General features: G+C 46.0%; 2 protein-coding genes across 4 annotated transcripts; one reads left to right on the forward strand and one right to left on the reverse strand.

Annotated features, from left to right (window-relative positions):
• The first annotated feature begins 16 nt into the window (after positions 1-16).
• Positions 17-4981, forward strand: LOC128266365 (protein pygopus). Its single transcript, XM_053002847.1, has 3 exons — positions 17-765; positions 828-3375; positions 3769-4981. The coding sequence occupies exons 2-3, from the start codon at positions 1085-1087 to the stop codon at positions 3887-3889; spliced, it is 2412 nt and encodes an 803-aa protein (XP_052858807.1). The 5' UTR covers positions 17-765; positions 828-1084; the 3' UTR covers positions 3890-4981.
• Positions 4982-5067: 86 nt separating this feature from the next.
• LOC128266360 (coatomer subunit gamma) lies at positions 5068-8896 on the reverse strand. Of its 3 annotated transcripts, none has more exons than XM_053002835.1 (6): positions 8739-8896; positions 7838-8496; positions 6033-7503; positions 5774-5959; positions 5562-5714; positions 5068-5501 (listed from the first exon to the last, which is right to left on the reverse strand). In XM_053002835.1, exons 1-6 carry the CDS (start codon positions 8776-8778, stop codon positions 5371-5373), a joined length of 2640 nt encoding a protein of 879 aa, XP_052858795.1. In that variant the 5' UTR covers positions 8779-8896; the 3' UTR covers positions 5068-5370. The 3 variants fall into 3 exon arrangements, with proteins under 3 accessions (XP_052858795.1, XP_052858796.1, XP_052858794.1); XM_053002836.1 differs by having other exon boundaries at positions 7838-8493; positions 8739-8895; XM_053002834.1 differs by lacking the exon at positions 8739-8896 and having other exon boundaries at positions 7838-8673.
• Between the last annotated feature and the right edge of the window lie 7586 nt (positions 8897-16482).

A 16482-nucleotide genomic window follows, 5' to 3' on the forward strand; every position in this document is an offset into this window, starting at 1 on the left:
ACTGCCACTGCCGCTGGAATTCCGGCATTTCGCTTCTCGTTGGCAAACGGTCCCACTGACGGACTTGCGATGAAAATTATTTATATTTCGCTTCTTCGCACGCAAAAATTTGCCAAAATAAACAAAGGTTAAGGTGCTGCTGGTGAATAACGGTACAGTGACCCGCCGAATGCGCGTAACGGTAAACCGTGCGTTTACCGCTCTGAAAGTCGGTGCTAATTAAAAGTGGATGCTCTGTAGCGGCCATCGAATCAACAAAAAGCCAATCAAAAAACGCAGGCGATCAAAATTACTGGGGAAGTCAAACATATTTTCTCCCAGCAAATACCCGCCGGTTGTTTTTACTCCCCAAACTAAGCAAAAGCCCGTAAATAAACAACAGTTAAACGCTACACTGCAATTAAAACGGGAAACGCAGCGGAGGACATAAAATCGCTGGCAAGAAGAAGAGCGCGCTGGCTAAAAAGCGCCTTTAAAAGGGTTAAATCAGTGTGCAATGCGGTGGCAAACTGGTGAGCAGAGTGCTAAATACACGTAATTCTAGTGTTAGTAGTCGAAAATCGTTGAAAACATAGTGGCGGCAGGTGCTTAGCGCTTTTGAAACGAGACAACACGACGCTGAGTTTCCAGCGTAGAGTTGCCAACCCCAAAAAAGAAACGGGGTTGCCGTTCATTGCGCCGAAAGTGTTTACCTGGTTTGGTCCGTTTGGCCAGTTGCTCTAGGGAACCCGAATTTCTCAACGATCCTGGCTAGGAGATGACTTGGTGAGTAGGTGCCTTTGTCCAGAAAGTGCACAAGACTCAGTTGCAACTTGTTTTACCCACAGGTACCCGAATTGCAGGCCATCGCAGGCCGGATAACCGGCAAAACCACTACTTAACCCACCGATTAAAGCGCATTACAATTGGTCCAGCAAAAGGTTCTCTAGCAGCCTAGCTCCGGCCAAGCTCTATCCAAAACCCAGTCCTCCACTCCAGCGTCGAGATCTCCAGTGCGGGATTGGCGACGCCGCTAACAATCGAATTTCTTGCCCCACGCCGTTGAAGAAAAGCTGCCACCATTCGGAAGAAAAATACCTCGAATATGACCCACAATCTCGGTATGGCGCCATATCGATTGCCGGGTCCAGCGGGCGGACTGTGTCCGCCCGACTTCAAGCCGCCGCCTCCGACAGACATCATCTCGGCGCCAAGCAATCCGAAGAAGCGGCGAAAAACCTCTAGTGCAGCCAATTCCGCTGCGGCGGCTGCTGCTGCGGCAGCAGCTGCTGCAGCGGCTGCGAACTCCATGCAGCAGCAGGCGCCACCGACGCCGCAGGATTTGCTGCCCCCGCCGCCGATGGGCGGCTTTGGAGACACCATTATTGCCTCGAATCCGTTCGACGACAGCCCCCAGGTATCGGCCATGTCCAGCTCGGCGGCGATGGCGGCCATGAATCAGATGGGCGGCGGACCCGGAGGTGGTCACTTTGGCGGCGGCGGCGGACCTGGGGGCCACCCGCACTGGGAGGACCGCATGGGCATGGGTGGCGGACCGCCTCCTCCGCCGCATATGCATCCCCACATGCACCCGCATCATCCTGGCGGACCCATGGGCCATCCACATGGCCCACATCCGCACATGGGTGGTCCACCGCCGATGCGCGGCATGAGCCCGATGCATCCCCATCAAATGGGACCGGGACCAGGTGTCGGACTGCCGCCACACATGAACCACGGACGGCCTGGAGGCCCCGGAGGACCCGTGCCCATGGGCAGTCCCATGGGCGGCATGGCTGGAATGGGCGGCATGAGCCCAATGGGCGGCATGGGCGGCCCCAGCATATCACCCCATCACATGGGCATGGGCGGTCTGTCGCCCATGGGCGGTGGACCCAACGGGCCTAATCCTCGGGCCATGCAGGGCTCTCCGATGGGCGGTCCTGGCCAGAACTCGCCGATGAACTCGCTGCCCATGGGCTCGCCAATGGGCAATCCGATCGGCAGTCCGCTGGGTCCACCTTCGGGACCTGGTCCTGGAAATTCCGGCGGCCCACAACAGCAGCAGCAGCAACAACAACCTCCGCAGCCACCGATGAACAACGGGCAGATGGGCCCGCCTCCACTGCACAGTCCGCTAGGCAATGGACCCACAGGCCACGGCAGTCATATGCCCGGAGGACCTATTCCAGGTCCGGGTCCTGGGCCCGGCGGCCTCGTCGGTCCCGGTGGCATCTCCCCCGCGCATAGCAACAATCCTGGAGGATTGAATCCCGGCGGCAGCAACAACAACGGAAGCAATACGAACAACGCCAGCAACAACAATCAAAATCCTCACCTCTCACCGGCTGCCGGACGCCTGGGAGTGCCGACGTCGATGCAGTCGAATGGACCCTCGGTATCGGTGGCCTCCTCTTCGGTACCCTCGCCCGCCACTCCCACGCTCACGCCCACGTCGACGGCCACGTCGATGTCCACGTCAGTGCCTACATCCTCGCCAGCGCCGCCCGCCATGTCACCGCACCATTCGCTGAATAGCGCCGGCCCCAGTCCGGGCATGCCCAACTCCGGACCCAGTCCGCTGCAGTCGCCCGCCGGTCCCAATGGTCCGAACAACAACAACAGTAACAACAACGGACCCATGATGGGCCAGATGAACCAGAACACAGTTCCTATGCAGCACCAGCAGCACATGGGCGGAGTCCCACCTGGCCACGGACCCGGACCCGGGCCAATGTCCGGCATGGGAATGAACCAAATGCTGCCACCGCAGCAGCCCTCGCATCTCGGTCCCCCGCATCCGCAGATGATGAACCACCCGCATCCCCATGCGCACCATCATCCCGGTGGACCACCGCCGCACATGATGGGCGGGCCCGGTATGCACGGACCTGGTGGCATGCCGCTTCACATGGGCGGCGGACCGAATCCGCACCTAATGGGCGGACCTCATGGGAACGCGGGCCCGCACATGGGTCACGGCCACATGGGCGGAGTGCCGGGACCAGGACCCGGACCCGGTGGCATGAACGGACCACCGCACCCGCACATGTCGCCGCACCACGGACACCCGCACCCGCACCACCACAATCCGATGGGCGGACCCGGACCGAATATGTTTGGAGGCGGCGGAGGCGGTCCAATGGGCCCCGGCGGACCGATGGGTAACATGGGACCAATGGGCCCCGGTGGGCCGATGGGCGGCCCCATGGGCGTGGGCCCCAAACCGATGACCATGGGCGGCGGCAAAATGTATCCGCCGGGTCAGCCGATGGTCTTCAATCCCCAGAATCCCAATGCGCCGCCCATCTATCCGTGTGGCATGTGCCACAAGGAGGTGAACGACAACGACGAGGCCGTGTTTTGTGAATCCGGTTGTAACTTCTTCTTTCACAGGTAGGTTTTCAGATGTAAAAATATTAGTTCAACTATTTTATTTAAGCTACGAAATAGAAATATACTTTATGAATTTCCTGGATAAGATAAGACTTCGTTTTATAAAATCATGTTCTGTCTATTGATTGCAGACTTGATCTAATAAAACTTTTATACACCTAGAAATTAATAAGTGGTAAGTAATTATAAAATTTTTTTGGTACTTTTGAAAATTTCTTTGTATTTTAAGTTAATTGACTGAGTAGACTTTTCAACTGCCTTTTGCTAATTTCAAATAAACAGGGGAATTACGCTGTATCTATTATATTTATAAGATTAGATTCAGTTTTAGGAAATCATGTTTCATCCACTAATACCAAATATATCAAACTTTTTCTTGATTAATTCTTTCAGAACCTGTGTGGGCCTGACAGAGGCGGCCTTCCAAATGCTCAACAAGGAGGTATTTGCCGAGTGGTGCTGCGACAAGTGCGTGTCTTCCAAGCATATTCCCATGGTCAAGTTCAAGTGTTGAAGATGATGGGAATCGAACTCGAAATCGGAATCAGCGGAACCTACCGATCAACCATCAGCACCAGCTAGCCACTCACTCACTGTATAAAATATCCAAGCATTAACTATATCTTAATTGTAAGGCTTAAGCTGCTCAATAGTCAAGACCCCACCAGTCCTGTCCTGCTCCCGGAAATAGAAACCCGTAACAGTAACCATTAAATCAGTAACCCACTAAAGTGCCGGAGCAGTGTTGTGACTTTCAGCTCCGGGCTCCTGGATCACTCGCAAATGTCCTCCTAAAAAACAAATAGGCAAAACAAAACAAAACAAACCTTAACGAAAAGTGTAAACGAAATATGTTAATTGTAATATAATTGTAATATGTATGTATGTCTGCATGTGAAGTAATCGAGCAGGACAAAAGCCCAGACACGAAAGCAAAAACCAAGCTGAGAAACAATCTAGTTGTATTATAAAGCGAAATTGTATGAAATTATCGAGCGAGATCAGGTGGGATGATGATGCACATCTCCATTCGAATAGCTTGCGCCTGTCAGGAATCCCACAAACAAAAAAAAAAACATAATGGACAACAGACAACCATTCGTAACTATATAAAACACATATATCTAATGACATATTCAACACATTTTAGAATGAGAGTAAAGAAGTTGTAACGAAATGAAATTATCATTGTGAAATTGCTGCAAACTGCGTGAGTGTGTTATTTGTTATTACAAACCTATATTATTTTTTATACTTGCGTGCGTTTACATTTTAAATAATTAATACTGAATAGTTGCTCGGTCGATTGAAGGACGATCATCGTCGGATACATTTTACACAAAAATAATCAATATAGCTGGAATGAGAGGATGTGAAAAATGAGGAATCGAATGCGAGAGCAAAAGCACAAGATATGATAAATGCATACGAGAGAGATAAATTTGTAATTTAAGACGAATGTTGAAAACGCAGCGAAAATAATCGATTCAAAAGAAATCAAATTTGTAAAAATAGGAAAACAACAATTACTCTAGGTTACTGCAACTTTAAGTTATTTATAATTAAATAAAATACGATATAAAATAAAGTAAGAACGAGTTAATAATCAATTTCATTTTGGCGGGCGGTCTCAATTAATCAAAAGATTTGTATTAACTTGACTAACCAATCTTAAAATCATTAAGAAAACACTTTCATTGCATATACATATATTTATAATATTTTGTTTTCATACTTAGGCTAGATGCACAGGCTAATAGGGGCGTAGTAAACAAGTACAATACATAAGATGCATCGCTTTTTGGAAACGGGCAGTTACATTGCTTAGTTGCACTTTCCGAATCGTGGACACAGATTTTAAAATTATTAAAGAGACAGTCACTTAATGGTAGAAATCATATTTTTGATTAAGTGTAGCTTTCTTCTTCGTAATGGAGTTTATATTATGTTGACAGCACGCAGGAACCACACAAGATTCCTGCATGGCTCGCTGTCCTATCCGATGGCCGCCGTTATAAGCTCCGCCACGTCCTGATCTGTGCTGCGTACCGTCAGATTCAGCGTGACGCCCTCGGAAAGTGCCAATTTGGCCCGGACGAGAACTTCAGCGCCGCCCCTAAAGGTACCTGAATCAAAGAAACGCGTTTATTGATATATGTGTCATACAAAATTCAAGGGTATCTTACCTGAACAGAGCAACGTATGCAAGTGCGTGCCCTCAGGTACCTTTTCAGAGAGATTTGCAGCCCCCAGTCCCAGTATCTTTACTATTGTGTTGACCGCATCCTGCAAGGTGGTCACTGCCGACAGCACAAAGGTGTCCTCGGCTTGCAGCCATTCTGTTAAGAAGTAATCAATTAAAGTATGGCAATTGGAGTTCATCAACTTTAAAGCGCACCTTCGCTATCGGCCGCATCCCAGGCCACCTGGAAGTTGTTTTTCTTGGTTTTCTGTATTTGATCGGCCACAGTCAGTTCCAGATCCTCCAGCATGTACTCGTCGTCATAGCCCTCCTCCGAATCTGGCTCGCCTGTGTTGGGATCGCAGTCCTTGACCACAAATCGCAGAGTGGCGCCAAATGTGGCTAAAATAATAGTTTTAAATAATTATATAAGTATCATTTCGCTATTTTAGTCAGGTTATTAAAGCCTACTCACCTATGGAACTAGCTGCATCGGCCGGGAACTCTACAATGACGAATGTGGTCTGTAGCTCGTTGTAGGGCAACTTGGGACACGGAATGACTGCCCTGGCCGTGAAACCATCCGGCAGTGTCAGCTCCACACGCACATTCTCCAGGAATTGATCGGACAGCGTGTTCAAACAGTCAAACTGGAAGACCACATGCTGGCCGAAGATATGTTTGATGCACTGCACCGTGTACTCCGTTTCGCTTTCGGTCAGCTGGATGGGAGCGGTGCTGCGGTGGATGGGACCGAGCACTTGGATGCCTGGCAACTGGGCCAAACGGGCGGCGCTCTCCTCCTCGCGCGTAATCTTTGGCGGCCGTGGAGTGCTGCTGGTGACCAGCATCACACCGTTGGCAATCACTGGCTTTACGATGGCCGCCTTGGGCACAATGGAAATGTCGAAGCGTGTGTCTAGATCGCCATTCAGATGGTCGACCAGCGACTTCTCCAGCAGAGCCAGCGAGCAGTTCTCCCGCTCGATGATGTAGTTCTTGTACAGCTCCGGCCGTTCCGAGTTCAGGATGCTCAGGTAGTAGGTGGCCCTGTCCCTCACCTCGTCATCCGGATCCATCTGGCAGCGACCCAGCAGGACCAGTATATTGCTCAGGAGAGCCGGACAAGAGGCTCCAAACTGGGCCATCGCAGTCACAGCAGCAGCTCGTACAATCGGGCTCTCCAGGATCACGCGGTTGTAGATGAACCTTATGTACTTGGAGGGCGTGGCTGCAAAGGGTCCTTCCTTGCCCAGGAGGTGGAGAATCCTCACAGCTAGCGAAACGTGCTCGCAGTCCTCGATGAACTCGCACAGATGCGACAAACCGGACTCCTTGGCATCAACATTCTCCTCGATGATCGTGATGATGGTGTCCACAATGGAGGTCTTGTACTCCAGGCCGCCCTCTTCGCGCAGCATTCCGCTAAGGAAGTTCATCAGCACGGTGTGCTTCCGCGGATACTTGGTGCACAGGGCGCAAATGGCCTGCACCACCACCACTTTGAACTCGTCGGAAATCTCGGCCACAAACGTGGAGATCTGCTTCATCAGGCGTTCCACCGAGGACTCGGCTCCCGTTTTTAGCAGTGTGGTGATGGCTAGCGTGGCCACCGACCGATTGGAGTCCGTTATGAGGCCCTCCAGGTCCAGATTGCAGGTAGTCACTGCCGCCGGGTGCGTCATGGCCACCTTATTAAGCGTGCGCACTGCCGCAAAACGCAGTGTGGCCTTCGGTGAGCTGCAGAACAGCTGGAGGATGGAGAAGGCCGGCGACAGCATCCGGGGATTGGTGTTCTTAAGGTTGACAATGGCATGGGCAGCCTCGTAGATGACCATTTCGCTTTTGTGGCGCAAACAGGACTCGATGAACGTGAACAGCGGCGAGTCGGAAAGCTCCTCTGAGGGAATGTCCTCCTCCTCGATCAGCTTACAGGCGATGCGGATCTGGGAATGGAATGGATAAAGCATTCGTTAGTGGGTTATTTTATCTATAAAGGGTAGAGTAAATTAGAGTTTTGAAGAAGTTTAACAAATAAATATAAATTTTGGGAATCTTTGTCTAATGATTCCACAGTTTTAGACTTTTGGTTCTCAAATTAGTTTTAAAATAATGGAGGTGTCTAAAAGTATGCAGTAATAAATATAAAGTGGGATTGAATCCTGCTTCCGGACCATTTTAAAAGTATAGTGAATCACGATCAACCCTAATTATTTAATTTTTCTTTTTGGGTGAATGAACTTGACTTTATCATTACTTTCATTCTTTACTACAACTTACCAGCATGCATACGGCGTAAGGACTTTTTAGCGAACCCCTTGTCAGCTTGTTGACCAACTTCGAGACCGCCAGGCGGTCCGACTTTCGGATGTGGTAGAGCAATCCCAGGGCGTGGTACTGCACCATGATGTTTTCGCTGTTCAGGGCTTCCTGGGCCTCGTTGGCCCACCGCTTGACCACGTCGCCGGCGGTGCTGGCCAATCTAAGGGAGCTGACCAGGGCGGCGCACGAAACCGCCGCATTCTTGTCCACGATGCACTGCTTCATGTAACGCTCCACGGCCTGCAACATGGTGCTGTCCGTAATGCTGCACAGGGCTCGAATGGCGGCGGCCCGGTATAGATCCTCCTTGCCGGTCATGTCCTTCGTCAGCGAGCTGGTCACGATGATCACGTCCTCGGCAATGGAGCTCAGCTCCTTGATACCCAGGTAGACCATGCGCCGCAACACCACATCCTTGGACTGGAAGAGCTTGGTCATCGCAAAGAAGCAATCGGTGGCCTCGCGCGGCACCAGCTGCTCGCCCTGGTTGATCAGGTACAGGATCTTGGTCAGGATGTGGATGCACTTCCTCGCGTTCACCGGCGTCTCATTGAAGGTGCGTGTCTCCTGGAGCACCGAAGTTTTCTCCAGATTCTGGTACGCATTGCTTGGTCCTGCTGACGGATCACCGCGGTGTGGTTTTTTGTGCAAGACAAGATTAAAATAGTTCATTTTCTCAGTCAATTTGGGGAAAACTTGATTTTTCTTTTTTTTTTTATTCGTAGGGTTAGTAAGTTTGTGTGCGTGTGTGTTAGGGTGTCTCTTTGCCAGCGGAGCACCTTCAAGCAACTGAGTTTTTCCTCAATTGGCTCCGGCGTTCGGGGGATTACTCGGTCCCAGGCGTTAAGTAGCTACTTACCGTCCTCCTCCTCGTCTTTGTCGCGGCGGAACGAACCCATTATTGCAGAACTTTCGGTTAAATAGATGGTAAAAACAATTGAAATGGTTTTCTGGCTGCGCTTACACGTCACTCAGCGGTGCTGTTAGGGCTGGCAAAACATCGATAATCATTATAAGCGCACTGACTCCGGTTCTTTGAAACCTATCGATAGCTCTATCGGTCACAAAGAGGCGGTTGGAACTGGTGAGTTTTGAATTTGTATTTAATAGTCCGTTTCATTATGTTCTGCATTTAAATTTAACGGCTCAATTTAATTAACAAGTAATTTAATTTATTAGCTCCAACCGGGATTCCAAATACTCAGGCATAACCATTGGTGGCTGTAAGCTGGGAATCACGACTTTCTGACTTGAAACGGCTTACCTTCTCCTCGAATTCGTAGATAAATTCTGACGTTCAGGGTAATTAAAATTACTGAGAGAATGTCATTGCCATTCTTCACAGACTTACTAGGTAAGAATGGTGATCTACTGATGATGGTGAGACTTCTGCGGACTTCACGTCCAGCTGGATAGGAGTCTCACTTAGATCTGGTTGTCGTTGTGAGCCGGGAATTGGCCTCCAGCTGGGTGGGAGTCTCCGTGTCCTCAGCCAGATCTGGTTGTGGCTTCAAAACGCTGCGCAGGTGGTACGGGCGGATCGGCGGAGACCAGTTTCCGCCTTATGCATCTATCTGCGTGCAGGATTCGCAGAAGCTGTGAAATGCGTCACGGAACTGAAAGGATCAGATCACCTTGGCACTGGATAGAGTCCCCAATGTTCGGGCAGGATGAGCAGGTCCTCTTCTTGGCGGCGCCTGCCACCAGGCGGAAATCGCGCAGGCGAAAGCCCAAAACGCGCTTCTCACCGGAAATTTATTCGCGCTGCTGCAAGTTCTTGTAGTGCCGGGAAACTAGCAAGATTAAGCGGAATATAAGGAGTAAACTTCGATATCGATAGCTGGGTCAATCGATTGGTCCAAAGCCCATTGCAATCGAAATCATCACTGCATTGGAAAACGACGCTTGCTCTATTCCAATGACTGACATGTTGTGCTCATTAATTAAAAGCATTACATTGAATTGTCTATTTGCGACTTGCAGCAAGTGCCGTTAATTGCATTTTACATACAGCGGGGAAATACCGGCGAACAACAACTTCATTGCGTGACCACAAGGCGAGAACCTCCGCTCAAAAAAAAAAAACCAAAAAAAAAAAGACGCAAAAAGATCGAGACACCTACAGCATGAATTTATGGCCAAGCGATAAGCGCCGGCCAAAAGGAAAAACGATGGAAAATCCGTTGGCCAAAAGCCCAAAATTGGACAAGGAACGTGCGTTGGACGAGCAGGCAGAATTTAGTAGCTGTCAAAGGCATCATTGGAAACAGTGGCCCCTGGAAACTGCAAGCTGGAAACTGGAAACATTTACAAAGCCAGGTAAAAGCAAACTTAAAGCCAAAAGTTGGGGCGACGGCGCACGCAAGGAATATGGCCACAGGTGAGTTTGGATTGTGGTCCAAGATGACAGGGGAACCCCGGTTTGTGGGACGCTATTCTTAAGGAAAGTATTCCCGTCATCTAATCATTTGACGCCTTTGTAACCTAGGTTGCAAAATGCGGTTTTCCATATAAATTCTCAGCTTCTTTTAGATGAGTACAATACACATAAAATTACATGTTTTTACACTATTTTACTGTCAACAAATGCCTAAAAAATGCTAATCAAATGCAATTAAAAAAAGTGTTTGTTTTTGATTGACCGTTTAAAAACAATACTGGTTAAGATTTCATGATATGAATTCATGAACTTATGAATGAACTGCTTATTTATTCAGGGATTCCTTAAATTATACTTATGTTTTCTGGGATAAATCAGGAACCATTCATTTCTTCCCCTAAGATGCAATTTTTTAGCAGTTTAGAAATATATTTTTACTTTAGCTTAGAAATATTTTTCAAGCAAATGTAAGCTTGAATTTTAAAAAGCAGAAATTCTTAGGCTATCCTTAAAGTGTCTAATATATCCAAAAATGAGTGTTTAGAAGTTTTTCCATTCTTGAGTTTAATTTTCTAATTTATGACGGTTTCATTTTTAATATTTAATAGCCCAAACTTTTTAAAAATACGTGTCTCTGCTATAAATGCTTTGAAGCCCACCGTTCATTTTATCCCCAATTACCTTTGCGTGCAACTGGCGAGGAATGCGGGCGGGGATCTGGGAGTAAAGATCCCGATCCGCTGGTGGCCTGTGACTCTATAAGGCTGATGTTGTCAGTTGCTCTTAGCCGGGCTCATTGGCAGCTTTGTTGACGAACGGTGTGTGTGTGTGGGCCAACCAACCTGCATACCAATCATAAGTATGAATATGAATCTCGAAGGCACTTGCATTCGTTAGTCCGCCTGGTGCGAAGATGCAAAACGGTTGCAAACTCCTCCGATTTCAGGTCGAATGCTCCTCTTTACCTGGCGAACGACTTCACCGGTGTGCTAACAAGATGGCAACACATGAAATTAGACTGCGCCGATGCACGTCCAGCGATAGAAGAAGAACAAGAACTGATCGTGCCCAAGAAAACGGGCAACGGCAGGAACAACACAACAGACTAATTAACATATTCAAATATTTGTCGCATTGTTTCGCCAGTTTCTCAGTTTCCCAACTCTTCATTTTTCAGTTTCCCCCTTCATGCTCCTTTCGGGCTTATTGAAAAAACATTTTACGGTTTCATGCTTAAAAGTCATTGCCAAGTAACCACGCCCCATCTGTGAGACCCAAAGACCTGGCCCTGGTGGATCTTCCTTGTCTTGCAGTGTTTCTGCAGAGCAGACCTCTTGGCGCTATTTTTATCGCATTTTAAAAGGCTATTTGTAGTGGTTCCACCAGGAAGTGGCATAAATTCGCAGCGCATAATGGCAGTGAATAAATTATTTTGCCGCAGCTTCCTCTCGCCCATTGATTGGCTGATAAGAAGGCAGCAGACTCCGGCTTCGACTACGACTGCAGACTCATCCATTGAAATGGCCAAAGGACCACAAAACAGATGCTGCAAACAATGCACTGGTTACGTAATCACTTACCGCGATTCTTGTCCTGCAACGTGAGAGAGGCCAGCCGGAGGCCTTCCTTGTGAACTCGAGCAATTTTCACGCACGCCCCCAACCGCATACCTTTTTTTTTCCCCCGAGAGGGCGCACCCAGAACCAAGCCCCAAAAATGAAATGGAAGGCAATAGAAGGCATTGAATACGCAACAATCGCATGCGGAAAGCAAAAGTCCCAGTTATAGTGTTATTAAAATTAGGATTTATCTTTTCTTATTGCACTTAACTAATTAGTATATGTCCCAAATAGGACCCAGTTAGAAAACAAAAACTAATTTTAAAAAGATTGTCGAATTGGTTTTAGTGATATGTTTTTGACTAACTTAATAATTTACTAAATATGTAAAAAAGTAATTATTGCAAATGTAACAAAATGTTTTTATACCCTTGCAGAGGGTATTATAATTTCAACGCAGTGAAGGAGACGTTTCCGACCCTATAAAGTAATATATTCTTGATCAGCATCACTAGGAGATTCGATCTAGCCATGCCCGTCTGTCCGTCCGTCTGTTCGTCCGTTTCTAAGCAAACTAGTCTCTCAGTTTTAAAGCTATCTTTCCCAAAAGTTGTCATTCTATTGCAGGTAGTATATAAGTCGGAACGAGCCGGATCGGACGACTATAGCATACAGCTTCCATAGCAACAATCGGAAAAATAAATAAAAAAAATGATAACTTTACTGTTTTTTAATTGTTTTTTGGTAAAACATTTCAGAATTACGGTTTAAATTTTATCAAAATCGGACGACTATAACATAAAACTCCCGTGGGAACAATAAAAAAAAAATTAAAAAAAAAAAATTTAGAAAAACTTAACTTTTTTATTTTGTAATATTTTTTAGAAATTCTTGTTGACTATTTAATTATTTGACAGTTCAGGATTACGCTTTTAATTTTATTAAAATCGGAAAACGATATCATATAATAATAATTGAGCTGCAAATCATCATAGCTTCAATACTTTTAAACATACACGCAAGTAAATTATAATTTTAATGTCTTCAAGAATATTTAATTTTTGCAATAGCTGCAAGGGTATATGAACTTCGGCTTACCGAAGTTTGCTTCCTTTCTTGTTTAAAAAGATTTTTTAATTAAACGCTTTAAGCTGGCAGCAGCTAACCATGTATTCCTACTAACTTTTTTAATTAACTGCAAACATATGATCCTTTTGTCTGTTATTTATTTATTGCCTACCATTTTTGTGTTTATTACTCTACACCACTTCATTAAGTTGCTGCTGTTCATTACGGAAATTAAGACATAATGTATAACTATCACTTTGGAAGTTTAAGACGCTTTCTCCCCATATTTTTTGAGCATTCTACTTTACCTATTAACCCAGTCACAGGATTTCAGGTAACTACTAACACCTATCGTTTAACGACTCTAACGTGCAAAATATGACCATTAGTTAAAAAGCCAGTAAAGTAAATCATAAACATTTGCATACAATTTTCCTTGTCTAAGAAAATGTTTGCCGATAAACCATTATTATGGGTCGTTAAGGTTTGAGATATAAACATGGGCTAATCATCTTTATGTAAGTCAGTTGGGCACATTTTCTCGCAGGCAGTCAAAGTTTAATGTCTTCAGGAGAAAATATATGACCCCTGCGGTAATTGCAATTGCCCAAGATTCCAGAGATACATTTTTCAATTATTAATTATTTTTCTGCCAGTCCTCAACGGTACTGAACCATTTCTCTAATTTCTAATGGCCTTCCATCGCGGACTGCCAAAAACGGTCTGTCCGCCTTGATTTTTGTTTGGATCGTTCCTGGTCAATGTCCTTAACATTTCGGAATTTTGTTTGGAAGTTGCAAGTTACCTTGCATGCGCATTGCGCACGACGCGTCGGCTCCTCCAGCTCCTCCTACTTGGCTAACCAACCAGATTTTATCCCGGTAGTGACCCCAGAGCAGGGCCATAAATTCTCACAGTATTGCCTACTACACGCCTGCGCCTCTGCAAATGTTCCAATTTGTATTTTTGCACAAATTGTTGTGGGCCGCCGTGGCATCTTCTCTGGCTTTCCTGGTGATCTCGCTGCTTCTGCTGCTGCTTCTCTTGTTTGTTTTCGGCTGCATTTAATTTAATTTGGCCTGCCCAATTGGGCTGAGCCGCAATTAGAGACAAATGTTTTCGGCTGCATTCCAGCGGCTACTTAGCCCCCATGTTCGTGGCAATTAGCCTTTGGGATATGGGATATTCGACGTCGAGGACATGGGCGGGTTTTTCTGGGGCGGGGAAAGTTATCTATCTGCCTGCGCGGCCAGTTTCCCACACGTTTGTTTGCTTAATTAGGTGAAAACTGGCTAACAGGAACAGCTGTTCGCTGTTCGCTTTTCGCCATGCCGGGCAATTGCTAATGAGCGGGACAAGCTGAAGGAGTTGGCGAAATGAAAAGTAACAAGCCAGCGTCCTCGCTTTCATGCTTTTGCCACTTTGGAATCGGAAAATGGGAAATGGTAAACGGGAAACGTTTGCCTCTCGTCGCTTCAAGTGCTAAATTCCAACTTTTGTCAGTCAGTCTTGATGCACTAACAAGTAGTATGGGTATTTCAATTAAGTTGCTAAATTATAGTTATAATATTTTACAAATTGTAGTTTGTGAACTTTTAACAGTGTGAGACTTTTCGGACGCAATTTTGTTGCAATATTAATAATTGTAACACAAGAGTATAATAAATCATATATAATTTTTTTTTTGATTTTCATTAATTTGTCAATTTATTTGCAACCATTGTTTTGTTGGGACTTTTTCCGAGCAAGATTTTGGTAAATTGAATTCGTTTTTTAACTGGACATTTGGATTCTTTTATGCAGCTTCACAAAATTCGTTCAGCAAGAGCATTGAATAATTTAATTAAGCAGCCGGTCTTATTTTGGCTCTATGGTTCATCCTAGGAATTTCTTTTCCCTCGATTTATTCTTTTCTTACTTATTCGCATTGGAGGCGAAATTTGGCGGTGCCCATTGCCATGGCAAGTGCATAATTTTTCAATCAAAGCAAGCAGCTGTAAAACAAACAAAAGCAGAGGCCAAGAGGCAGAAATCGTGAGCAGGCCAACATGGCTAGAAAAGAAAAGCAAACCCGAATGGGAAGTGCTGCAGACGAGATCTTCACCTCATCCTCATCCAATCCCAGTCCGAATCTCAATGCGAGGGCAGAGCCAAATGGCATTTAAATGCAAATGACCACGAAGCGTGAGGGTGTTCAATGCGAACTTTATGTATGGAAATTGGCGAAATGCGAGCAAACGTTTTCCTCAATGGTCAAAGTGTCAAAGTGGCATCGAGTGTAGGTGTAGCCACGCCATTGTCTCTAGAATTTCGGAACTATTCTGGTCCAAACCAGGCCAGCACAAAGTCAAGCCGCTAATTAGAAGCCATTGCTAACAGTCAACGACTAATGGCAAGGCATTTGCATAGCTGTCAACGCCAATATGCCCACACTTGGCCACGTTCTTTCTAGGCTCGCTTAAAGGTGAGAAAATCGAAAGCAAAAAGCTCACGCAGCGCTGGTCTGGATCGAATGGGCAACTCCAAACTAAAAACTCCATAGCCGTGTCCAAGCCAAATGCGCACTAGAACCGGCCATAAAAGTTGTCAACTCGTGGCTTCGATAGTTTACTCTAACCTATGCTGGAGGTATGTGCAATTTCTGAAGATTATAAATATTTTAGGCGGGTTCTTAAGGTTCCTGTTAAATCCTGTTAAATTCATTTCTTAAGTTTTCCTTAAAAAAAAACTAAAAGAAAGGTTGATTTTCAAGATTAATATTCAGTGTATAGTCAAGCAAAAGAGAAAAATAAATTGCATTTGGATTGGCGATGAAAAAAAAAACTTAATGTTATTGTTGGCTTATCACCTCACAAAAAAGAAACGAAACATTGTTACATTCATGTTTTCATATTCCGGTGGAGAATTAAGCTATATGAAAATAAAACCTTGTTTCAGTGTGTGCCACATTCGGCTCGGAAAATATTTTTCATTTAACTGCAGCTTAATAGGGGCGTTTTATTCAACATGGGGCACGACGCACATGCGTATCTGACACCTTTCCAGTGGCAGAGGGACGCGCCGGGAGGCATCGTTGTTATAAAGAAGGAGACGAGCCCCGACTCATGGAGACATCTTAATTCAGAAAGGCGGCACACGTCTGCAGCGATACTCGGCTTTTCGCACATTTCAATTTCAACGTGATCATGATTAATCGACGCCTTCAGTGGCTCAGAATTTACGATGTGAACCACTACAATATCACAAGACTCGAGTCGGGAATCGAGAATGGTTTTAATGGCGTGCGTAGCTGGAGCGTTAAAGAGATCATAACACGCCTGGTTAAACTCATTGCCATGCCGCCTCTTAATTTGATTAACACTTTTGTTAGGCGGCTCCAACTGAAAGATACTCGTATGCCACTTAATTTTCCACTGCTCAAAGTGCCGTGAAATTATCATAATTTCTTCGGTTGTCTTTCGCTTTGACAAACATCAATTTGGCTAAGCGGTTAACCAAGTTTTCTCACTAAAATGTTAATTTGAAAAAATCTGGGTTTTGGTAAATTAAAGGTTTTTGGGTGTTAATAATTTGGACATGCTTACCTAAACACAATA

Source organism: Drosophila gunungcola, chromosome 3R, assembly GCF_025200985.1.
Source record: "Drosophila gunungcola strain Sukarami chromosome 3R, Dgunungcola_SK_2, whole genome shotgun sequence".
Lineage (NCBI taxonomy): Eukaryota > Metazoa > Arthropoda > Insecta > Diptera > Drosophilidae > Drosophila > Drosophila gunungcola.